This window comes from Macrotis lagotis, chromosome X, assembly GCF_037893015.1.
Source record: "Macrotis lagotis isolate mMagLag1 chromosome X, bilby.v1.9.chrom.fasta, whole genome shotgun sequence".
In the NCBI taxonomy this organism is placed as follows: Eukaryota; Metazoa; Chordata; class Mammalia; order Peramelemorphia; family Peramelidae; genus Macrotis; species Macrotis lagotis.
In genome coordinates this window covers 290,128,808-290,155,450 of record NC_133666.1, presented here as the reverse complement: position 1 = coordinate 290,155,450, position 26,643 = coordinate 290,128,808, and the positions used below count along the sequence as shown (strand labels likewise).

At 36.3% G+C, this 26,643-nt stretch overlaps 1 protein-coding gene across 1 annotated transcript in view; it reads right to left on the bottom strand.

Annotated features, from left to right (window-relative positions):
- SLC45A2 (solute carrier family 45 member 2) overlaps positions 1 to 26,643 on the bottom strand; it is a 61,978-nt gene that overhangs the window by 20,352 nt on the left and 14,983 nt on the right. The window contains exons 3-4 of the mRNA XM_074201682.1: positions 21,444 to 21,784; positions 10,922 to 11,065 (exon numbers count right to left, since the gene is read on the bottom strand). Coding sequence (XP_074057783.1) covers positions 10,922 to 11,065; positions 21,444 to 21,784 — 485 coding nt within the window. The remainder of the gene's footprint in view (positions 1 to 10,921; positions 11,066 to 21,443; positions 21,785 to 26,643) is intronic.

Sequence of the window (26,643 nt, the reverse complement as noted above, 5' to 3'; positions counted from 1 at the left end):
CAAGAGATTGGAAAGCAATATTTCAAGAAAGCTAAAGGTCATCTAAGTACCACATGATGCTCCCTGGACTGTGTCAAACCTTAGGAATCTTTCAAACATTTGTGAATTCAGTTTGGTTCAATTTGCTAGAACATTTTAATTTTCTCCCAAGCCCCTGTCTAGAATACCAATTGCTCGAAACAACCCCTAGTGCCCATGCCAACTTTTTTAAAAGCATTAGTAAGAAGAGTTGAATTCAAGGAGCACATGACAAGCTAGAATGGAAGGAATGGATGCATACAATGAAGCATACCTGCAACAACCAAGGACTTGTATTTTTTTTTTTGCAAGGCAAATGGGGTTAAGTGGCTTGCCCAAGCCACACAGCTAGGTAATTAGTAAGTGTCTGAGACCAGATTTAAACCCAGGTACTCCTGATTCCAGGGCCAGTGCTTTATCCAATGCACCACCTAGCCACCCCAGACTTGTACTTTTTTAAACATTTTTCAGATCATAATATATTAGTTTGGAAGTACCTGAGAATCACCTAGTTCAACTTGCTTGTTTTACAAATGGGGAAACTGAGGTTCAGAGAGAAGAAGTGACTTGCTCATAGAAGAGGAGTATACAGATAGTAGAGAACGAAACTCAAATTTTCTATTGTCAACCTCAGTGCTTTTTTTTGCCAGATTATACTTTTTCACAGTCACCACTTCTTGCCTTTTTCTTCCCTGACTGGAAAGAAAGTCCCTTACAGACTCACTCAAAGTACAGTGACTAGTACAAATACTTATTGATTGATTGGCTGAAATGAGGAGGAAGAAATTCTGAGCAGGGAATTATGAATGAAGAGCCAAGAAATAGGAAACTTAACCCTACAAGTACCCTTGCAGTAAAAAGGCTAAAATGGGAATACTAGAACTATGCCAGTTAAATGAGTTTTCACTGATTGACACAAATTTGAAAGAATCACAGGTTATTTCAGATTATAATCTGGAAAATGGAATTTCTTCATTCAGTTATTTTCCCCCAAGTCAATCTTGTTTGAATGACTGCAGATCTAAGTATTTTTGAATGACTGTAGTTCTAAGACATAAGTATTTGGTCTCATGTACTAGCCACTGTACAAAGGAAGTCCCTTACAGACTCACTCAAATCCCCGTAAGATACCTGCTATGGAAAGGAGTCCTTGGTTTATTTTATTTTATTTTATTTTATTTTTATTTTTATTTTTATTTAAGGCAATGGGGTTAAATGACTTGCCCAAGGTCACACAGCTAGGCAATTATGAGATTTCTGAGGTCACATTTGAATTCAGGTCCTCCTGACTCCAGGGCCAGTGCTCTATCCACTGTGCCACCTAGCTGCCCTAGTCCTTGGTTGTTGCAAGTGTGTTTCAGTCTTCATGATTTACCTAATCCTTTATCAAGATATACCTGAATAATAATAAGCTATAACTATAACTTTTTATGGTACCAGAATATTTATTGACAGTGAGAGAAATGATTATTAATAATCAATTATGGGAAGGATTCAGGCTTTTTTCCTGTCCTACTTCCTTGTCCAAAGGTCAGCCATTTGAAGGTCATTAATGACTTCTGTCAAAATTTTATACCAACTAGACCATCTTTTCTAGGTGAATTCCTGACATCTGAGTACTATTCAGTGTAGGTGGAGGTAAATACTTTATCCAGATTGCTGAAGGCTGGTAGTGGTCTGGGTCTAGAGTTAATCTCTTGGTCCAAGAGAAACATGATGTCATTCTCTTAGTCCCTCATTTGAGTGAGCCCACTTCTTACTTGCAATCCTCAGGATACCCATTTTTCTAAGAACATATAGACTGTGAGACTACTACCATGAGGGGTCTTCAGCATTCAAGAGTGCCATTGACCTCTCTTATTAATAAAATGATTAATTACACAAAAATTATGTCTTTCAAACTTTGTAACTATTATATGACACTTGAGACAGGGTAATAAAAACCATCCTATTACAAGTTAGCCCCTACATCTCCTGCTCCTTCTCTGTACCAGATCTTGAGACCTTGCCCATATTTCTCTTGAAAATTGTCCAGACCAAGTGAAACATATAATATTTAGGAGTAGAAGTTGTTAGCCATTTAGATAGTATTTGAAGTGGAGATGAGGTGTCCTCCACATCTTGGAGGAATTTTAGTCCAGTTACAGTACCAACCTTCATTGGTAGAGAGTACTTATGCCTGATAACTCCTTTTACCAATGAATTCCCAGGTTCTATTTTTCCTCCCCTACACAGTACCACTAAGCCCAAGCTTATTTGCAAAGGATGACAGAATATTATGAGCAATATACTTCACAAAACAGCAAAAATAGTCAAAGAAAAAAATGATACTGTAGAAAACTTGGCAGAAGACTCAAATTTACTTAGCCAGATTATGTCAAGGTAATTTATACATGAAACTGGACAGAAAACAATAAGGAAAAAAAACTGGAATAGATTTACCAGTGTTTCTATAGCAACCTATTTTCAACAGCACTGCAATTGAACTGTAACAGTTGAACATTCAATATGCTATGTGAGGAAGTGAAAATTAATAATAACAATAACAACAATAATGGCCACTAATATTTATATAGCACTTTGATTTTTTGAACAACTTTGAAAAGGATACTATTATGAATCCCCATCTGTAAGATGGGGAAACTGAAGCAGAAAGCAGTAAAGTAACTTGCCCAGGGTCATACAAATGAGATAGTGTTTAAGATGGGATTTGAACTCGATTCTTTCTAACTCCAAGTTTATTGCTCTATCCATTCACCTAATCAAAATGACACTTGAGAAGAAATAGAAAAAGTAGTATGCACCTATCCTAGCACAAATTTAAAATCATAGATATCTTATTTCTTTTTTTTAAAGATAGATTTTATATTTCTCAAAACAGGCTTCTAAGAAAACATTTACAAATGCCAGTCCATATGCCAAATTTCTCTTCAGTTTTTCTGTGTATCTACACTTTTATCTCAAGAAAATTTCATGACAATGATCTATGTAAGCATTGCAGGAATTCTTGATGAAAATATCTGAAGGGTAGGGATTGATTTTCATAAATAATTCCCCATAGTAGACCATTTCTTTACGATCTCACAATTGATTGACAAGTAGAGAAAACAGAAGATCCTTCTGTGTTTGTTGATTAAAAAAGCATATTTAATTAGGAAGGGTAAAACATAGACTAAAAGGCTTTCCTCCACTGAAGTTTCTCCCATTCTCTTCATACATAAATTAAAGTTATATAAAATTTCTGATAAGTGAAACTGCAGAAAGTGCTTGGTTTAATGATCCTTTGTTTAGCAATAATAAATGAGACATAAAATAGAGAAATATACACTTACCAAAATGGCTCACACAGTCATGGAAGATTTCTCATGATGCTTCCAAATGTACAGAAAAAAACCCATTAAAAATAGTGAGCTTTTCAATATGCTCACATTTGTGGTTAGCATTGGATTGATTGCAGCAAGCATGGAAAACTGCTGAACTTTCACAATAAGATCTGCAGTCATTCAAAAAAGATTGACTTGGGGAAAAAATAACTGAATGAAGAAATTCCGTTTTCCAGATTATAATATGAAATAACCTGTGATTCTTTCAAATTTGTGTCAATCAGTGAAAACTCATTTAACTGGAATAGCTCTAGTATTCCCATTTTAGCCTTTTTACTACAAGGGTACTTGTAGGGCTAAGTTTCCTATTTCTTGGCTCTTCATTCATAATTCCCTGCTCAGAATTCCTTCCTCCTCACTTCAGTCAATCAATCAATAAGTATTTGGTCTCATGTACTAGCCACTGTACTAAGCACTGAAGATACAAAAAAGAAGCAAAAGACAATCCCTGGAGGCAGAGCCAAGATGGTGGCATGACAGCAGGAATTCGCGGAAATTTGTCTCCCCAACAAAAGCCACCAAATTATGACTCTGGTCAAAATTTAGAGAGGCAAACTAAATGATACAATTTCCCAGTCCAAGGCAACTTAGAAGATACACAGGAAAGATCTGTTTCACAGGGCCCAGGGGTTGGAAAGAGCAATAGTGCAGCCAGGCTGCAGCAAACCAGTCCAGCCTTCCAGGAACAGCCTGCGGGGTACCTAGGTCCTTGAGTGTCCCTATGTCCATAACAACAGGGGTGCTTTCCATACCTCTTGACCCAGGAATTGCCATGGATGACTTGAAGGGGCTGTGAGAGAACTGTGCAGCACCAGAATGAGCCCAGAGCCCCAGCCAGCACTGGCCTCAGAGCAGCCCTGCGGCAGTGACCTAGAGAGCCACCCCAGCAGTTGCTTCCAGAGCACTCAGCCCACAGACAGTAAGGGGGTGCAGAGAGACTGTAGAGGTCTCATTGCTATCTCAGGGACAGAACTCTGTGGTTTGCTCACACTCAAATCCAGGTCACAGTCTGGGCCCCCATACCACCATAGAGAAGCAGGGATCCTCCTCACAGCTCCAGGGCAGAAGAAAGGGCCTATGGTTTTCCATAGACAAGAGCACAGGCAAGAGAGCAGTCAAAGCTTCTTATAAGACCTTGGAGGAATTAAGGTCCCTGTAGGGTGTCCCAAAAACCTCCCTAAAGTCTTGGAAGTGTGGTAAATCAGTCATGAGTGAAGAAATGAGCAAACAACAGAAAAAGAAGAACCTGACTGCAGAAAATTACTTTGGTCCCATAGAGGATCAAAATACACACTCAAAAGATAACAAAGTCAAAACTTCTATATTCAAAGCCTTCAAGAGAAAACAGGAAATGGTCTCAGGATATGGATGAGCTCAAAAAAAGTTTTGAAAAACATATAATGGAGGTAGAGGAAAAATTGGGAAGAGAAATGAGAGTGATGCAGGCAAATCATGAAGACCAAATCATCAACTTAGTGAAAGAAATTTTAAAAATACTGAAGAAAATAGCATGTTAAAAACCAGTTTAGGCCAATTGGAAAAAGCAACCCACAAGGCAAATGAGGAGAAGGATGCCTTAAAAAGCAGAATTGACCAGCTGGAAAAGGAGATTAAAAAAGTTCTTTGTAGAAAATAACTCCTTCAAATATAGAATGGAACTAAAAGAAGCTGATGACTTTGTGAGAAATAAAGAAACAATGAAACAATACTAAAAGAATGAAAAATTAGAAGAAAATGTGAAATATCTCATTGGAAAAACAACTAACCTAGAAAGCAGATCCCGAGAAGATAATTGAAAAATTATTGGGCTACCTGAAAGTCATGACCAGGAAAAGAGCCTAGGCTTCATTTTTTTTCAAGAAATAATTGCCTGAGATCCTAGAAGCAGAAGGTAAAATAGAACCTGAAGGAATTCATTGATCACCTCCTGAAAGAGTTCCCAAAAGAAAAACTTCCAGTAATATTATAGTCAAATTGCAAAACTTCCAAGTCAAAGAGAAAATACTATAAGCTGCCAGAAACAAACAATTCAGCTACCATGGCTCCATAGTCAGCATTACGCAAGATTTGGCAGCATATACATCAGGGGCTCATAGGGCTTGGAATATGATATTCCAGAAAGCAAAAGAGTTTGGATTACAACTGAGAATCAACTACCAATCAAAACTGAGCATCCTCTTTCAGGGAAAAAGATGGACTTTCAGTAAACAGGAGACTTTCAAGCTTTCCTGTTGAATCAACCAGAGATGAATAGAAAGTTTGATCTCCAAGTTTAGGACTCAGGTGAAGCATAGAGAGGGTGAATGAGGACTAATTATAAGGAAATTAACGATGCTGAACTGTGTGTATTCCTGAATGAGAAGAAGATACTGATAACTCATATGAACCTCCTCATTTATTAGAGCAGTAAGAAGGAACATATATAAGGCACAGGAGGGAATTGAATATAATGATATAATATGGTATGAAGATGGAGTCAATAGGTGCAAAAGGAAAGTATTTGGAAGAAGGGAAAGCAGAGATAGAAAGGGCTAAGATATTTCATATAAAAGAGTCAAGAAAAAGCTTTTGCAATGGACTGGAAGGGGGGAAGGTGAGGAGGAATGAATGAGCCTTCACTCTCATCAGAAATGGCTCAGTAGGGGCAGCTTTGTGGTGCAGTGGATAGAGCACTGGCCCTGGAGTCAGGAGTACCTGAGTTCAAATCTGGCCTCAAACACTTAATAATTACCTAGCTGTGTGGCCTTGGGCAAGCCACTTAACCCCCATTGTCTTGCAAAAAAAAAAAAAAAGAAAGAAATAGCTCAGTGAAGAAATCACATACACATTTAATAAAGATATAGAAATCTATCTTACCCTAGGGAAAATTAGAGGAAAGGGAAGGGTTAAAGGGGGACAAGAAGAAGTAGGTGATAGAAGAGAGGGAAGATCATGTATACACAGATACAAACTACTTCTGAGCAGGGGCAGGGCAAAAGGAGAGACAGAATAGAATAAATGGGAGTGGGAAGGAATAGGAATGGAGGGAAATACAGCTAGAAATAGCAACTGTGGGAAAAGATACAGAAGCAAATTCTCTGATGGACTTATGATAAAGAAGGAAACTCATCCCAGAGCCAGAATTGATGGAATATGAAAACAGACTGAAGTACTTTTTTTTCCTCTCACTTCATTTCTCTTGAGGTTTCTCTATTTGGGGGGGGGGGGTTATGTTTACTTTCACAGCAAGATTATTATAATAATATAAATTAATAAAAATATTAATTAGATAGTAGGTACTTATCATTACAAGAGGAATGAGAAAATATAAAACAAATTTTACATAAATCAGTTATCAATGAAGTTTGTGCATTTTTTTCTAAAAGGAGACTGTTTTAAAATGATAATATTCATACATTGGGGTAAAACTTAAATTAGTGCTATTCATTAACCAACTAATGCATTAAGCTCTAAAATTTGAAGTGATGAGTAAACTATTTGGTACATAGCAAACTATATTGATTTTCATATTAAAGAACTGCACCATCACATAACATGAAATACATCTTTCACAAAGTCCAATTATTTTTGCCCTTCCCAGAATGCTATGAATGTTAAATTCTATTTTTCTTTTATTGATTTCATTTCACTGATTCATTTAGTAACATTAATTAATATTTTCTTTACATTTCAGTTCTCTTGCTTATTATAGTAAATATACAAACCACTTCAATAAAGTTATAAGAACCCCACTACTCAAGTTCTGTTTTCATGATTCATTTTGGCTTGGACATGACTTCGTATTTTCAATGTCAGGCAAACAGAAGCTCTGAAAAGTCCTATTAAGTTGGGAGGACTTCTAAAAAATGTGTGGCAAGGGACCATATATTTGGTAATCAAAAACCAGATTAGCTACTTAATAAATTCATATTTATTAAGTACTATATAGGTACAAGAGATGTGAACTCAAACAAGAATAGCGTTTGCCCTCAATGAACTTACATTCCAACATAAGGGTGGGGGAAAAGGGGGCAATGAATGCATAATGCACATAAATATATACAGAACATATACAAAGTAGTTTGAAATAATTTAGAAGGAAGAGTCCTAAAAGCTGGGGACTGAAAGGAATGAGCAAAGACTTCATGTAGAAGGTTGTGCTTGAGTTGGTTCTTGAGAGTCTAAGAGGCAAAGGGGAGGATCTGCGAAGTGGCCAGACTAGTAAGGCTTTTAATATGTGGAAGGGAGCAATTAGTAATAAGGTTAAAAAGGAAAGTTTCTATTTACCACATAGTTTTTCTTCTTCCTTTTATTCCCACCTCAGGAGATACTTTTTTTTGTTTTTGTTGTTGCATTTTACACCCCACCCCCCGTATTCTCAGGAAGAGAAGAATATGTAATTTCTGCATAATATATAGCTTGATGGATCTTTTAAAACAATCATCCTATTGCTAGACTATTTTTGAAGGGGAGAATAGAAGTAGAATGAATAATATTATTTGGAAACTACCAAATTTATATTATGCTTTAACTGTTCTCCCCCAACAAATTACAAATAATCTATTACTATAAGATAAGATTAAATCATATTACAATTGTGAGAGAAAGGTAGTGATTTCTCTAAACAGTGAGACCAATACTTAAAACCAGTTAGGAAGAATGGTTATTCCAGTGGAATGTTTTAAGTAAAATCAAATGTAAAAAAAAAAAAAAAGACAGTCCCTGCCCTCAAGGAGTTTACAATCTAATTTTTTGGTAATTTAGAAATACTCTCTCATATGTTAGATTGATCCCTGAGGACTTTCAGGCCTTTGACTGGAGCATAGATTTCCCCTACCCCACCTATGCTTACTCACCTGCATCATGGAGGAATAATACTGAGGTGGTCCTTGCTGATTGCCATTATCCTTATGAGTGGCAAGAAAGTTTGTAAAAACAAATAGCCAGTGCTATTTGTTTGAACTCTCCTTCCTTGGACATGCATAGCAAATGGCAATAAAGTGGACCTACAGTTATACAGGACAGGAACAGTGAGCTGAATTACATCTGGGAAACTGCATACAGTTTCAGGGAGCCCAAGATTTTCCTGACACAACAGTGTCTGCTGGTTACAAGTCAGGGTTATTTCTAATGAATGAAAGGAAAGAAAACAACTCCTACAAGGTATCAGTACTATGCTAATCACTTTACAAATATTATCTCATTTGAATCTTTCAACAACCCTGCAAAATAAGTCCTATTAACCACTATTTTACAGTTGATGAAACTGAGGCAGAAAGAAATTAGGGATTTGCCCATGATCACACAGATATTGGTAAAAGCATTGCCATGTATGTACCAAAGGAAGAAAGTATATATGGGTAGAGAATGGCTTTTAGTTCAATCCACAGAAAATTCAGAAGATACAAAGGATTAACAGGGACCCATTAACAGAACTAGAAAACATAAAACATGCAAATAATCCATAAGATTCCCCTCAGAAAAGAACTAAACTTAGCATTGCCAATAGGGAAAATCCCTTACATTTCCTACAGGATCCCATCAATCCTTCCTGACTCACTATTACACAGTTGTTCAAATCCTCTGGAAGACATTTTAAGGGTGGCTAAATAACCAGTACTCCAGCATTTCAAAGAGTCTCCTTGTTATTGCTGCCAAGAGACCCATACAAAAATTTACCCATTACAAAGCTACTCTTAAGGCTTTGGTTCTCCCAAAAAGGAAACACACTTTGAAGTTGTTAGAAAGCAGATGTTTCCTGTAGACCTGCACTCACTGTCTAAACAACTCAGTTTAAGTGGGGAGTGGCACTACAGAATTTTCTTACTAGATTATAAACTCATTGAGAGTGCACACTATGTCATTCATTTTTGTATCTCTAGAACTTGGTATTTAATATATTGTTATTGATTGATTGATGCCTCTTCCCCTTCTTCCAATATGGCTTTAACCCTTATTGAGCCTCTCACTACAAAGGACACATGGACAATTCTAATTCTTTCTCCAAGGGGAATGTTGCTGAGGGATTTGACTTCTCTAGAAAGTCAGGTCTATGACCTCTTGAAACCTGGTAATCCCCAAGGCTTACCCAAATCTTGGAAATCTCTCTTAACTGAATAGAAGACTAGATTATGAGATAAGGTAGTCTGTGAAACAAAAATTCCCCATCTATAAGAGTTTGGTATATGAGAATATTGTCCATGAATTTCCCCTTTCTGGTCAGTTAGACAAACATGTCTACTCCTGCAGAAACTCCATCTCTTCCCCATCTTCTGTCATCTCTTAGGCTTGGAAAATTCTTTTTAAAATCATTATTAACTACCCCTGGGGTCACTGGTGAATGAAGGAGAAAGAAATCCTTTTTCTATATCCAACTGTACTCAAGGAAGAAGACAAAACAGAAAGGGTCAAAAAATGTAAACAGACTTATTTTCCTACATAAACATGCTTCCTCTGATCAGAATCCAGCCTATTGAGTCCCCATCTGCCAATCACTTTCAAAGTAGCCCTACTTTCTAAAAACAATCAGGCTTTATCTTTGTCCTCTTAAAAAGTCATCAATGGGCATAACTACAACCAATCAAAGAAATTTCAGGCTCACAAAGGGACTGGGATTTCTCTAGCACTTGATGAGGTTAGGAAGGAGATTTCTAAAATAAGAAAATCTGGGAGCCTAATGGCCATGTTTATACCAAGGAGTTGGTGAGGGGTTTTCTCTTGTTGCTGCTCCACAAAGCCTAAGAAAGACCTTGTGAAAAGAAGTGGTGATCATCATTCAAATTTAGCTGCTTTTGCATGTCAGGAAAACCTGGAAGAGGTTGAGAACTGTCTACAGCTGAAACTAATTTGGGAAAAAAACTAGGCAATAGGTTTAACATAGAAGACCCAAGCATACTGAGCATGTAGAATGTGAATTGTATATAGATATTTTGGCCACTTCTCAAACATTCTTCAATCTGCCATGTTCCTCTTCCAGCCTCCATCTCTGACCTGGAACTCAAGTTCTGACATTCATAATTTTTAATTGGTGAATATTCATCATACCTATCTCAGACCCAGAACTGCCATGTAAACCAGTTGAGTCAATATAACTCAAAATGCCATTTTTATGACATTCCTATTCAAAATATTCCTCCTGGCCCACTGATATGTATTATCTTTCCCCTATTAGAATTTAAGTTCCTTGAGGATAGGAACTGTCTTTCTGCTTTGAATTTTTGTATCATTTTGTATCATTTCACATAGTGTATGTAACACTGCAATCACTTAATACTTACTTTTTTCATTCATTTTTTTTTAAATTCAAGCTCATTCCTTGATGCCGTTAGGTTTAAACTGGATTTAATGTTTGCTCCTTGGATGGATCATTTACAGCACTGTTGAGTGTTATTCCTGAGTTATTTGAAATGGTTTCAAGAAGATTCCTTGAGGATAGGAATTATACCTTTTTCTTGATTTATATCTCCCCAAAAACATAGTATTGTAAGAATTCAGCAATTACTTGCTGACTCTTTGATCTGGTTGAAGAATGTCAGTATTACCTGTCCCATGAAATCCGTGAAGAAGAGCATGTTAGAAAGGAAGGCTGTCCATCCAATAAGGTGGCTGACACAGAGATAGCGGTAGTGAGGAGGCATGCTCAGAATAGCCTTCAGTAAAGACTTCATAGACATCTTGCTCTGATTCTAGGACAAAATGTAAAACAAAGGTATCACTTTCATAGGATCATATAATCTTCATGGATTTCAAAGTGGAAAGGATTTAGGGATTACCTAATCCAATCCCTTCTACAAGTGAAAAAAAAACCCTCAAACCAAAGCAAAACTAATCCCACTTCTTTAAGTATCAAAGAAATGTCAAAATAAATTCAAACTATGACTTGGGGTCACACAGAGAACCAGGTGTGCCTGCCCCATTTCAAAATTTCATAAATTAATTAGCAACTAGTCCTCAAAATGTGGATAATTAAGTTGGTAGTAGCTACCTTGTAAATGAGATAATGTATGAAAAGCAATTTACAAACCTTGAAGTCCTATAAAACAACATTTATTATTATTATGAATAAATTAATAATAATAAGTACCAAAGTGTCTTTATAGCACCTACTTCCTGCAGGACCCCATAAGCACATTCATTAGTGTTGTTGCCACTGCAGGAGAAACACAGAGTTTTTTTAGTAGCATGCCAAATGAATTTATTTGTTCTTTGTCTCTTATGTTAATGAAAGATTTTAGACATATAAACTCTCCCATAAGGATTGCTTTAGTTGCATTCCATAAGTTTTGGTATATTGTCTTACTGTTATAATTTTCTCTGGTAGAATATTATATTATTTGCCCTTTTTTATTCTTTGGTTTTAAGTTATATAATCTACAGTAAATTTATAAATCTTTCTTCAAAGATCCTTCATTGAATATATTTTTATTGTCCTGTGATCAGAATAATATGACATATTTAAAATCTCTGACAGTTTACATTTTTATAAAGTTTTTAATGTCCCAACATATATTTAATTTTTAAAGTGCCATGAATGACTGAGAAGTATGTAATGATGGTTGTTTATAAGCACATATTTCTAGAAAGTATAAACAATGTATCTGGACAGCCTGTCGCACAATTCTTCCTGTAACTAATGATGACGATGATGATGTCAATTTGTTATTCAGTACTTTTCAGTCTCTTTGTGACCCCATTTGCAGTTTTATCAGTAAAGACACTGGAGTGATTTGCCATTTCCCTCTCCAGCTTATCTGTCAGATGAGGAAACTGAGATAGACAGAATTAGTGAGTTGTTCAGAGTAACGCAACAGTATTTGGGTTAGATGTGAACTCAAAGAAGATGAGTTTTCCTGACATCAGACCCAGCCCTATATCCACTACACTACTTATGTAACTGATGATATCAATAATTAAAATTTATTTACCACTCTTTAAAGATTATAAAGTGTTTTTCATATATTATCTCACTTGATCCTGACAACACCATGAGATTAGTAGTACATTATTGTAACTCCTATTTAAAGAGCGAACTAATTCTCAGAAACTTTAAGTAATAGCTATATTCACATAACTAAAAGTCTACAACTACAACTACAACTACCATCCATAGACATGTTTTCTACTCTGTTGGGTCCCTCCTGTAAAATCTTTGCCATTCTAGGGAAGGTCCAGAAGGTTAATGAAAGGTTAGAATTATCTTCCTGGCTGCTATCAAGCCCCACAAGGAAACAGATTTGTATTTATAAACCCCAGGGATAGAACCATATTCAGATGAGAGGGAGAAGGGAAGTTAGAGAAGATAATGATCAATCATAAAATGATAGAGCTGGAAACTCAAAAATTAACTTGGTTAATTTTATAAAGGAGAAAATTGAGTTCAAAGAGGCTCTTGGATTGAAGGAAGAATAGCCTGACACTATGCTCCCAACTAACTCTCTATGCACAATCCATCTAACCTGTATCCTGAGCTTACTTTGAGCAGATCACAATGCCAGTGGATCCTAAGAAGAGATATAGTTTTGGATGAGATACTTCTTTGCCATCATGAAATTAATAGTGTAATAGGGGGAGATGATGCATACACAGGTGGAAAATACCATATGATTAAAATATATTAAAAATGTAGAGTACTATCTGAGGTTTAAGAAGGAAATTCCTTACTAAGGGGACAGATCAAGGAAGGCTTTTCTGGAGAGGATATCTGAGTTGACCTTTACAAGATGCATTAGAATTAAGCAGATGAAATGAGGTATAAACAACCCCTTTCCAAAATTAATGCACATATTAAAGATTAAAACTGGACAACAGGTGTTCCCTTTCAATTCACTCATTAATTTAGACCTCTACCTCAGTCACAATATTCAGCCCATTTCTTTGCTTTCTCCCAAATCCATTTCTGCTTTTGTTCTTAACCCCACATGAGCTTTCAAATTAGACTTGTTATTTCACTAAAAGTCAGGCATGAAAATTCTCAGCTCCCCTTTGGGTTTTAAAAATGAAAATTAAATTGTCCTTTCTTCCCTACATCCCTAATTTCCTTGTTAAAGCCACAAGAGATTTTTCAAAGGTTCTCAGCATATTTTAGTCTCACAAAGTCTTCTAATCACTGTCTGAAGGTTGCAATGGCTGCCATTTGAACAAGCACTGGGTAATCAGGAATAAAAGAGACTATATCATGCAAACACACACACACACACACACACACACACAGCCACTTACTGAAATGGCAGAGTTGGATAAGGGAATTTAGGATTGAAGATGAAGTTTAAAGATATCCAGCATGAACCTTCAAAAAAATCAGGACCTCACTCTAAAGCAAGGGATCATGATTTTCAAGAAACACAGATACTATCATTGTGAAAAAAATAACTGCTTTTAAAAATAATTGCTCCCAGGTCCATGGTTCCCAGAAAGTAATGATTCCACTCTCTCAGGAGTTCTACTTTGGAAGCCAGAGCTTATGTTATTTGGCCAAAGGTATGTTATCTTGTTCTTCTAAATTTAGATGATACAAAAACAGTCCATACAGGGCAGCTAGGAGGGTAGCGGATAGAACAATGGCCCTGGAGTCAGGAGGACCTGAGTTCAAATCCAGCCTCAGACACAGTCTAGCTGTGTGACCTTGGACAAATCACTTAACCCCCATTGCTTTGCAACCCCCCCCCCAAAAGCATCACACTCCATCAGAGCCAATGAGTGAATGAGTGTGTGTGTGTATGTGTGTGTGTGTGTGTAAATAGTATGTACTTGATTAAAATCTTCTATTGATTTATGTGGCGTTGAATGAATTAATTTTCATCGGTACAATCTTATTGTTGTTGTTGCTGCTGTTGTTCAGTCATTTTTGTTGGTCAAGAACAATGATTAATGATATTTCTAGAAAGTATAAAGAACAAGGGGAAATTTCCAGTGATCTGTATCGATTATTTCTGCCACATACAAAGTATTGATAATTATGTATGAAAAGAAGATTGGTCTTCCTTATAGAAGAGGAGGTAGAGGAGCTCATGAAATATCACTCCACATTCCAGGTTATTAGGAACAATGAGGACCGATTTTACTATCTAGCCAAGGTTGGAAGTGCAGCAGCCATTTGTAGATCCAGTTTTACAGCAGATTGGCATGGAAGCTTTGTAGTGTTTCTAACCTCATCCAACTTGCTCTCCTTAGGTAGTCTGGTTCCCCCCTGCCAACTCAATATTGGGATGGAGCTGAGGGTGGGGTAACCATATTGCTGACAGACTTAGTGTGGCTGTGTTTAATCCTATTGCAACTCAGAACTCAAGTTCAAGTCATCCACCAAGTCAACTTTACTAGTAGGAAAGGATTGTTATATCGTTCAGCTATTTTAGTTATCTGACTCTGGATGATCCCATTTGGGATTTTCTTGGCAAAGAAACAGAGTAGTTTGCATTTTCCTTCTCCAGCTCATTTTACAGAGGAAGAAACTGAGGCATACAAAGTTAAGTGACTCACCCAGATTCACAGAGTTAGTAAGTGTCTGAGACTAATTCTGAATTCAGGAAGATGAATCCTAACTTCAGGCCTAGCACTCTAGCCATAGTGTCTCCTAGATGTCCTTAGGAGGGGATTACTTATTTTGTTCAAATTACTCAATTTGGAGATGAGGTAGATACAATTTACCCAGATTTAATCAAAAATGTTTTTCTTTATAGCTTTGTGAAAAAAAAGATTGGGGAAATGTGTACTAGACAATGGTACCATTAGATGGAATTAGACAAATGGATATTTAAATAAATGACTAGACACAAGTAGTGGTCATTTAGGGTTCTGTGTCAGATAAAAGGGAACCCCAGGAATCCAAATTTGAGTCTACACTATTTTTTAATGCTTTATTTTCCCCAAATTACATGTAAAAATAAATTTTAACATTCATTTTTAAACTTTGAGTCTGAATTCTCTTTCTTCCTTCCACCTCTCCCACCCCCACCTCCCCATTGAGAAAGCAAGTTATTTGATATAGGTTAAGAGTCTATACTGTTTAACATTTTTAGTATTAACTTGGGTTTTTAAAGGCCTGAATGACCTATTTATCAGATTTGTATGTGAAACATACAGATAACCTAGAAAGAATTTAAAATGATCCAGGAAAGATAGAACATTGGATAAGAATGATTAAGATGAAATTCAACGGAAATAAATAAAAGAATAGCTAGTATTTAAAGAGTACTTTAAGCATTGAAAAGCACCTTACATATGTTATACCATTTGATCCTTAAAATCCTATGAAGTAGCTTCTATTATTACCACCATTTTATAGACTAGGAAATTGAGGCTGAGAGAAGTAAATTGACTTGCCCAGGATCATTGAACATGTACATGTTTAAAGTAAGATTTGAATTCAGGGCTTCTTGCTTTCAAGTTTGGTATCCTATCTACTAAGATATACATACACTATCAATCAATCTACATTAAATTTTATATTTAGGTTTGAAAAAACTTCGCTAGTATAATATGGCATGGCTACACAGTCATTTATTTAAAAAAATCAGGAGGCAGGGGAGAAAGGGAGGATGGCCTAAATGACCTGCCATTTCAATATGAGACAACATGGCAAGCAACAAAGTAAATGGAGTTAGAGAATCCTAGAATTAGAGATGGAATCAACTCACAGTACTCCACTGGGTGCATAGAATGCCAGACCTGGAGTCAGCAAGATTCATCTCCCTGAGTTCAAATTTGACTTTAGATGCTTACAAGCTGTGTGAACCTGTACAGGTTATTTAACCCTGTTTGCCTCAGTTTCCTCATATGCAAAATGAACTTGAGAAGAAAATGACAAACCATTCCAGTATCTTTGTTAAGATACCTGTAAATCAGGTCACAAAGAATCGGACAGATCTGAATGACAACAACAAAAATTTTTAAATGCATATAGATGCCATTGTGATTCATAAAATACAATATATCCAGCTCTAGACTCTCCCCTAAGTTTTTATCTAGAACTACCGCTGCCTTCTAGAGTCCCCCAGGCATCTCAAACTCAATATATCAAAGATCTCCTCAGCCCAAGCTTATTTCCAAACTAGCTGGTTCTTGTAGAGGGTGGACTTTGTTGGATCTGCCCTTATCTTTTCTTTTACATCATGCATCTTATTATTTTCAGGTTCCTCTGTCAACACAGTATCTTTTACATTCATCTTTTCCCCTACATACACAGCCACTGCCCTAGTCAGGACATCCATCACTTCTCAACTGGATACTCCTAATTGGTGTCTGTTTCCAGGTTCTCTCCTCTCCAACCCATCCCCTATATATCTGTCAATACTTAGAGCACACAGGTCTATTCAGCTCAATTCCTTCTCAAGAATCTGCAGTGACTCTTTACTGCTTCTATAAACAAATACAAAGTCTTCAGTTTAGCATCAAAGGCCCTTCATGATCTGGCTCCAGTCTCCTTTATCAGGTTTATTTCTGAATACTAATCTTTTACACAGTCTATGTTCCAACCAAATTGTCCTCATTGGTATTTCCAAAAAACAGAATTTCACAGATAAAGTTCAGGGACTAAAGTCTAAATGATTCATCTTTTTGAGTTCAAAACTGGCCTCAGATACTCACTAGTTGTATGACCCTTGCTGTTTATATGGATTTGTGGACTCTCTAGCATTCCAAAACCCTGTCACAGTGAACATGGAAAGAATTTTCCTCTCCATTGGTAATTGCCATTATAATCCCCAATTGTTCAGTTTGTCCTGTAAGTCTAGAATCCACTTCCCCTTTAGCTCCACCTTTTACTCAATTAATCAAGTCACAAGCATTTATTTATTAACTGCTATTATGTTCCAGAGACAACTAAGTGTCACAGTAGATAAAGTTCAAGATCTAAAGCCAAGAAAATTCATCTTTGTTGAGTTCAAAACTGACTTCAAATATTCTCTAGCTGTGTGACTCTGGGCAAGTCACTTAACCCTGTTTGCCTCAGTTTCTTCACCTGTAAAATGAACTAGAAATGGCAAAGGCAAACTACTCCAGGCCTCGTCAAGAAAACTTCAGATGAGAGGCGGCTAGGTGGCACAGCGGATAGAGCACCAGCCCTGGAATCAGGAGTACCTGAGTTCAAATCCGGCCTCAGACACTTAATAATTACCTAGCTGTGTGGTCTTGGGCAAGCCACTTAACCCCATTGCCTTGCAAAAACAAACAAACAAACTAAAAAAAAAAAGAAAACTTCAGATGGGGTCATGAAGAATTGGATACAAATGAACAACAACAACAATTGTGTCTCAGATACTGAACCAGGCACTGCCTTCAAGCAGATTTTACTTTATTGGAGGGATACATACAACATATGCACATCTAAGATATACAAAAGAACTACAAAGTAATGGGGAGCAGGGCAGAAACAAACATAGCCCTGGTCCAATTAGAATGTAAATAAGAAATACTTAACAAAATAAATACAATACATTAGAATATAGATAATATCACTTTTTAAAATTAAATCAATATGCTTCCTGCAAAGATCCTTATGTAGAAATTAGTGGCTCCCATTTCTAATTGAGTTTGATATCACTGATTACAGGGAGAAGAAAGTAGAGAGTACCTGATTTTGGTTGAGAGGTGATGGATTAAAGGAATAGAATCAAGATACACTTTCATACATGGTCATTATCTTGATTTGTTTTGACTAATAATAATAGGGATAATGATAACTGCTGTTGTTTCAATTTTCTTCGTAGAGACACTCTGGAACAGGGTTTGTCAGTGCCATTTCCAGTGTAACCCCATTTTACAGTGGAGGAACTAAATAGATATGTGACTTACTCAGGGTCACACAGTCAGTGTATGTTAAAGGTCACATTTGAACTCAGATCTGACTGACTCTAGGTCCAGTGTTATATCCATGGACTACCTAGCTTCCCCTGATAAAGATGTTAGCAAACATTTATATATGCTTTAAGGTTTGCAGAGAATTTTTAAAGTATCATCTCATTTTTCCCTCACAACAATCCCAGGAGATAATTGCTATTACAATCCCCACTTTACAGAGGAGGAAACTGAGGCAGAGAGCTGTTAAATGATTTGTCCAGGATCCCTCAGCTAGTAAATGTGTGAAACTCAGTTTGAACTTCTTTATTTTTTATTTTTTGACTCTGGTTCCTATACTTTGTTGGGAGCCAGGGTCTCTAAGCTGTTTGACACAGTCACAGCAAGAAGACTCAAGGCAGTCACACTGCCTGATGGAACAACATTTCCTTCTTCAATATATATATGGATTTCATGCATACCAATGTTTATAGGTTTATTATTGATTGCAATATTTACTCACCCTAATAGTGGAATAACTATAAAGGAAGGATTTCAGAAAAATTCCTTGAATAAAACAGACTGTAAACTCTGTCCAAATTTAACAGGACTGCCTCTCCCTGAGGCATACAAAAGGCTTCAACATTATGAAATCTCTGGAAAACCCAACACTTGGAATTCCAAGGAGATGTCAGAATATATACAAGGAAAACAGATACAAGATGGGTCAGATAGAATTCCAGGGAAATTAATAGTTTTGCCCCCCTTACCATACAGAGGAATATATGAAAAAGATGATGAGAAAATAGTTAGTACAGGTGACCAATATGTGAACTCCAGCAGCCTTAGTTTCATGGGAAAGAACAAAAAAGTCACAGAAACTTTGGTTTCTACTAACAAGTCCTGAAAGAAAAATTGGTTATTGTAAGAGTTAATGGATTGGTGGACAAACATAAAGATCCTCACTATCGTTTGTTAAGGAAGTGTATCAAAAAACATTACTTACACAAAAAATATAAAAAACTTTCCATTAAAAGAATTGTTTAATTAATAACTTTAAATGAATTAATGATTATACAATGTAGTAATAAATAAGATAACAGACAGGTTGAGGTCATCATGGTCTGAGTAGGGATAAGAAATCAATTAACTATATAATTATTTATTAATTAAACTTATAATCACATGATTAAAACTTGTAACCACATGAATTATATGATTGATGATGAAAATTGTACACTTTTGTAACCAAGGAAATGATCTTAGTTTGCTTGCTTGAAACATACATGATTCTGAGACTATAAAAATAAATCCAAGCAGCTGACAGTCAACCTACTCCTGCCTTTACCCCTTTGTTGTCTCAACTCATTTTGCCAACTCTATCCCTCCTGTCAGGTTCGAAGGACCCCTCGGAGGCTGGACCCCTGCAATACTTCATTCATTAGACAACCTAGCTGCTGACTATTTGTATTTTTATTCTAATTGAGAACAGGAGAGTGTTGGATATTAGGGAAGAAAAGAAAAAGGAAAGAAATAAGTAGTTGTAGTCTACTATGTTCAATGCATTCTTTCTAAGTGCTTTGATTCTCACAACCCTATGAGGCAGCAGCTGATGTTATCCTCATTTTACAGTTGATGAACCTCTGGTAAATAAAGTTTGTGTGACTCTTCCAAGGTCATACAACAAGTATGTTGTTTTGAACTCAGATCTTTCTGATTCCAGGGTCATATCATACCTCAGTTAGGGATCAAAAATAAAGCAATATGTTATTCCCAAGATAAACATATATATGTGTATGTGTATGTGTATGTGTAAATATATATATATATATATTTATATAGTTCCTTATTTATACTTATTTTTAGAAAACATAGCATATGGTAGAAGTTAAAATTCTTATATGAACTTATCAGTTCTTCATGACTAGAGAAATTGAAAGAGAAAAAGAAAGACTACATAATATAAAGAAATGAGTAATCAGCCCAGAAAGAAAGACTGGAACCAGATTGTGGAGGGCAAAGCATTTTAAAAGTATTATCTCATTTCTTCCTCACAACAATCCAGGAGGAAGTTGAAATTATAATCCCCATTTTACAGATGATGAAACTGAGGCAGAGAATGGTTAAGTGACTGGCCCAGGGTTCTACAGTTAAAAGTGTCTGAAGCTAAATTTGAAATTCCAGAGTAGTTTGTATTTTATCTCAGAAGCATCAGATATTTCTTGACCAGTTATATCATTATACCTGTGACTTAAGATGGCACAGTAGATAGAACACTGTCCTTGGAGTCAGGAGGATGGCACTTACAATTCAGTCTCTTACACTTACCACATACTAGCTATGAGATCTTGGGCAAGTAATTTAACTCTGATTGTTTCCCATCCAGGGACATCTCCAGTAGTCCTGATTCATATCTGGCCATAGAACCCAGATGGCTCTGGAGGAGAAAGTGAGACTGGTGACTTAGCAGAGCACCCCCTTATTCAAGTCCAATTCATATTCTTGTCATGACATCACCTCTCTGATATCATGGCCTTTTTTGAGAATGAAGGACAAACATCATCAGAGAACCAGATAGACTCCACACTGTGTTCTTAAAGCTCCATAACTAGGTTACAGCTATAGTCCAAGCAAGAGATGACAAGGGCTTGAACATAGGAAAGTTTCTTAGTTCTCTTCAAGCTACAACTCAGGTTCTTTTTCTTCCATTAAAACCTTTCTTGATCCCTAGTTGTTAGGGTTTGTTCCCTCTTCAAACTATCACTTATTTATAGGCACTTAGAACAAAACCCTGAGCCTGGAGTTATAAAGATATGAGTTCAAAGCTGTTCTCAATCAATTACTAGCTGTGTGATCCTGAGTAAATCACTTTCGCAGTTTCTTCACCTGTAAAATGTAGGTAACAATAGCACCTCCCAGGATTGTGAGGATCAAATGAGAGAAGCACTTAATAAAGACTTATTCTCTTCTCCTCTCTCTTAGAATTCATGCAGCCTTTTTCCTAATCTGGCCATTCAAAGCTATTATCACCTTCTTCATTGCCTGAAAAACAGTGCTTTATATAATAGTGTTAGAGCAAGAAAGAAATTCCATGGTCAAAGGAAAAAGTACAGTTGAGAAACTGCCATTACTTTCATTTAGTTGGAGAATTTTAATCTAGAAATCAGGAAAGTACTAGGATCACAGCTGATCAATTTCATGTCGAATTCATTTCTACATCTAGAGAGAAAAATAGAAAGGCCAGAGAAAAGAAAACACAGTTTAAAAGAAAAAAAAGAATGCAATCATCCTCACCTGCTCCTCATTATTTTCCTTGGCTTCTTCCAGTTTTACTGTGGCTAGTTCAGTCTGCTCCGTTTTCATATAAGTATTTTTCACTTTTTCAAGAGAACCATAGGCATAGTTTCCATGTTGCATCAGCAGAGGGCCTTGTGGGTTGTGCTGTGGCATGTTGTCTTCTTGGTTATCACAGAGAGGTATTTCAGGGATACTGCACAAGTGTATGATGAGACAGGTGGTAAACACCAGAGCAGAGAAGAAGAACATAACCTGAAATTCTGTGCCCAGCAATCTTCCTAGTTCCAAATGTCCCCAGTCTATAGCACCTAAAAGGTAACCAAGAGCACCTCCAAAACCTGGGGAAGAAAATGAACAAATATCATGATTATATTTATAATGTCTATATTAACTTCCATTATGTCTTACTCATTTCTCCATTACATTAAGCATGGGCAACTAGATGGTGTAGTGGATTGAGCATCAACCCTGAGTAAGGATCTGAGTTCAAGTCTGGTTTCAGACACTTGCCACTTACTCGCAATGTGACCTTAAGCAAGTCACTTAACCCTGACTGCCATGTATCCAGGGCCATATTCAGTCATTCTGATTTATATCTGGCCACTGGACTCAGATAGCTCCAGAAGAGAAAGTGAGTTGTGACTTAGCACAGTACCCCTCTCTCAAATCTAGTTCATGTGCTTGTCATGGCATCACCACCCTGATGTCACGATCTTCTTCAAGAACAAAGGATAATCATCAATATTAAATGTTCATTGAGAGTTGAAGCAATGATTTGACATGTGAAGAATTGTAGTAGGATGCCAAAATATGGGTTCTAGTTACAGTTTTCTCATTAAGTAGTTTTGTGAGCTTCAGCTCACTGTCCACCCTGAGCTTTCACTTTTTTCTATATGTGGGACTTGGATCAGATGAATTCTCAGGCTCATTCCCAGTCTAGGATTCTGTGATTCTATAATAAGACAACTTGTAAGATCCACCCAAGTTCTGATTTTAGTGATTATATCTATTGCTTAGTGTGAAATCCAATTCAACAAATATTTATTGTGGACCAAATATATGTTCAATAAATATGTTAAAAGACCAGAAACCTATACAATACCCCCTAACTCCATACATTCCCTCTATGGGTAGCATCCATTCATTTCCAGCACCTTCTTCTGTGTTGTCTTCCCCATGAAAGAATTTAAGCTCCCTGAGAGTAAGTCTAATTTGGTTATTGTGATATACCATGCACTTGGTCAGGACATGACACAAATTAACTTTGTAATAAATTTACTACTTACCTACCTATGTATTTACTTTCCTCCCTATCTCCCTACCTCCATGCTGATCTATCTGTTCTTCCATCCATCCATCCGTCCGTCCATCCGTCCATCCATCCATCCATCCATCCATCCATCCATCCATCCATCCATCCATCCATCTATCTATCTATCTATCTATCTATCTATCTATCTATCTATCTATCTGTCTGTCTGTCTCTCTATTTATCATCTTTTTTTTAGTAAAGTCAAGAAAAACAATCACAAAACAACTAGAAGAACAATATAAGACCCTCTTTTATAGCATCACTATGATCAAGTGCCACAATACTCTGAGCTCATTCCTTGAGCATTCCTGTTTCATGTTGGCAGAAAGATGGTACATTATAGGCAGGGCTATGCTGGTTTAACAACTGGCTCTCTAGAAGGGACAATTATATACAGGAGATACTTTTAAGTTTAATCTTATTAACATTTATCCAAATCTTGATTAATAACATTTTCTTCAGAACTTTCTTAGTATAAACAATAAATAAAACAACGTCAAGTCCTAATTATACCATTTGTTGATTTCTGAAGTGTAAATGCTCATACTGAAAATTTAGCAATTTTCAAGACTCAAGAGTTTGTTTTTTTAATTAGCAAAGTATTAATTCATTGTTTATTTTAGGGACTCTTCTTAGTAGGAAAGGAATGTTTAATTTTAAAAAATTGAACTCATAGCACATTCATATTTATAAAGACATGAATCTCACAACTTTCCTACATGATATGGAGGGAAGTATATGATGATAACCACTATTTGAATGTAGAGGCTGAAGCAAGACCAAGAGCAGAATTTAGGCTTCTTGACTGTCATTTAATCTACTAGACTGCATCATTATTTGCAATTAAAATCAGTAGTAACTTATAGTCATATTATTTTTATAGTTATTAAGTATTTTACTAAATTACTTCATTAATTAGACAATTATCTTACTTTAATTTTGCTTAACTAATTTACCTCTCATTAATGACCCTTCAAGGTATATACTGCAAAAATCTGTAGCTCCATTTATAGCCCAATTATACATAAAAGGTTATACTTATCCTCTCCAAGTCTTGATTTTCTCATCCAACCTCTTTGTGGCTGCCTTGGCATTTCTAAGGGCTATCAGTAACTGGTTCAGGTTCACTGAGACTTTTTCTCTATACCCATGTTTTATCCTTGAACAAAACACAGCTTTTTCCTAGAGGATGGCTATTGTCTTGGCCATGACCTAGCAGTTATCAGTTTTTCCTTTTCTTTTTCCTCTCTCTCTCTCTCTCTCTCTCTCTCTCTCTCTCTCTCTCTCTCTCTCTCTCTCTCTCTCTCGGTATTTATTTCTACTGTCAACTTCAGTAATCTCTTTATGGTCAACAAAGTCAGTTGTGATATCAGCCGAAGCATGCTAACATCAGTTGTAGAGTTGAGAACCACCATTCATGGAGAAAAGCAAAAGATCAATCTAGTTCTCCTTCTCTGGGAGCTAGGTTCTGTAACCTTCATGACACACTCCATCTGTCTAAATATACTGTGATGAAAACCATCATTGGCAATCAGAATTGGATTTTTTTCTATTTGTATTTACTTTGTATATATATATATATATTTTGCATATATTTTTGTGTACATGAAAGAATGTAAGCTCTTTGAAAGTAGAACTGTTTCATTTTTGTCTTACATTCCCAGTGCCTAGCATCCTGAACTTAAAGAACTATCTATAAGAAACTGTCTACCTAGCCTCACATTTTTGAAAATAAAATAGCTTTTGTTCACTCTGGAAGAGCAGAAAAACTACTGGGCTGGAAGTTGGGAGAACTGAACCATACTGTAATCCAGACTCCACCACTAAGTAGCTATATGATCCTGGACAAATCACAACCTCTCTGCTTTTCACTTTCCTTGTCTGTAAAGTGTTGGGGTTGAATTCAATGATCTTTCAAATCCTTCCAAGTTCAGATTCTGAGTGCTTTGGCTTATTCAACCTAAAAATGTTCACTATTTGTATTCGGGGGAGAAGAGAGAAGAAGAGATGAGACAAACTCTGGAGATGAAGATCTCAGAAAAAAATTGTTTGAGCCTTCATGTACATGATATTGAAAGCATGAGCCCTGAGTTTTACAGCATAATCTAAAGATTCCTTATTCTGGAATTTTAACATTTTGATCTCCAATTCTTTGGTATTGGTGGATAGGTTTAAATTTTCCTGTGATAGATGATGCTTCATGGATTTCCAAGAAAAATATACCATCCTTTTCTCTCCACCTCCCAACCCCAACTCAATACATGACACAAATTACCATCCTTCTATCCCTCCCCAAAATGGAATGGAGGGAATGTCAGATATAAAACCTACTACTTTGCATCATAAAGGAACTTCAGAGTCAAATAATATTAATCATTGTAATTTACATAACAATATTCTCAAAACCTTTTGCATGTATTTTCTAATTTAATCCTTATTAACTATCCTGTGAAATAGGTGCTATTATTCTATAATACTTTTAACAACCCTATCACCACCACCACAAGAAAAAAAATAGAAACAAAGGATACTGATCCCTCTTTCCTTCAGAAGAGCCCCATTCTTCATTGAAGGACAAATTTAGGCTTACACTCTAAGCTTTCCAGGAGAGAGATGAAATAAAAAATTTCTTCATTTCATCTCACATGCAAAACAGCAAGATTTTATACAAAAATTTATTCAATAAAGCCAAGGCCAAGGGGCGGCTAGGTGGTGTAGTGGATAAAGCACAGGCCTTGGAGTCAGGAGTACCTGGGTTCAAATCTGGTCTCAGACACTTAATAATTACCTAGCTGAGTGGCCTTGGGCAAGCCACTTAACCCCATCTGCCTTGCAAAAACCTAAAAAAAAAAAAGTTTGGGTGGCTAGGTAGCGTAGTGGATAAAGCACAGGCCTTGGAGTCAGGAGTACCTGGGTTCAAATCCGGTTTCAGACGCTTAATAATTACATAGCTGTGTGGCCTTGGGCAAGCCACTTAACCCTGTTCGCCTTGCAAAAAAATAAATAAAGCCAAGGCCGATCAAACAAAGCAAATGAATTTACGTATTTTATATTATATATATATATATATATATATATATATATATATATATATATATATATATCTATATATATATCTATATCTATATCTATATATATATATATATATATATATACATATATTTGTCAGGGATAACATATGCCTTTAAACTTTCATCTAATCTCTGCCTTAAAATATGCCTTTAAACTTTCATCTAATCTCTGCCTTAAAATCCACTCTGTACAAACTGTCAAATTAAATTCATAAAGCAATGGACTTGTTCTTGCACAAGAGACTCTGATTGCTCTCTCACTAGTTAAATTATAACCTCCACTGCTTGACATTTAAAGAGTTTCACAATATGGATTAAATCTGTATTTCTGAGCTAATTATACAATTCTCCCCCATCAAGCACTCTATATTCTAGCCTAATTGGTCTACCTGCTTTTGCCCCAGTGTATGATATTCCATTTCATGCTTTCTGCCATACTTATAATGCTGTCTCTCTGTCTTTGTCCCTGTCTCTGTGTCTGTCTGTCTTTTTGTCCTTGTTTCTCTGTGTCTGTCTCTCTATCTCAGTCTCTCTCCTATCCTATCTCTGTGTCTCCCCTTTTCCCCCTGCTCCCCCCTTGGAATAGCTTTATTAAAGTCTCAACTCAAGAACAATTGCCTACATGAGGACTTTCCTGATCCCTTTAATTATTAGTGTTCTACCTGCCCATGTCAAAATAATTTTGTATGCATTTCTATTTACTTAAATGTGTACATGATGTTTATCCCCAGAAGAATGCAAAGGTCCTCTTCACTTTTGTTTTCATATTCTGGGCAAAGTGCTTTGGACAAACAGTAGGTGCTAAATAAATGCT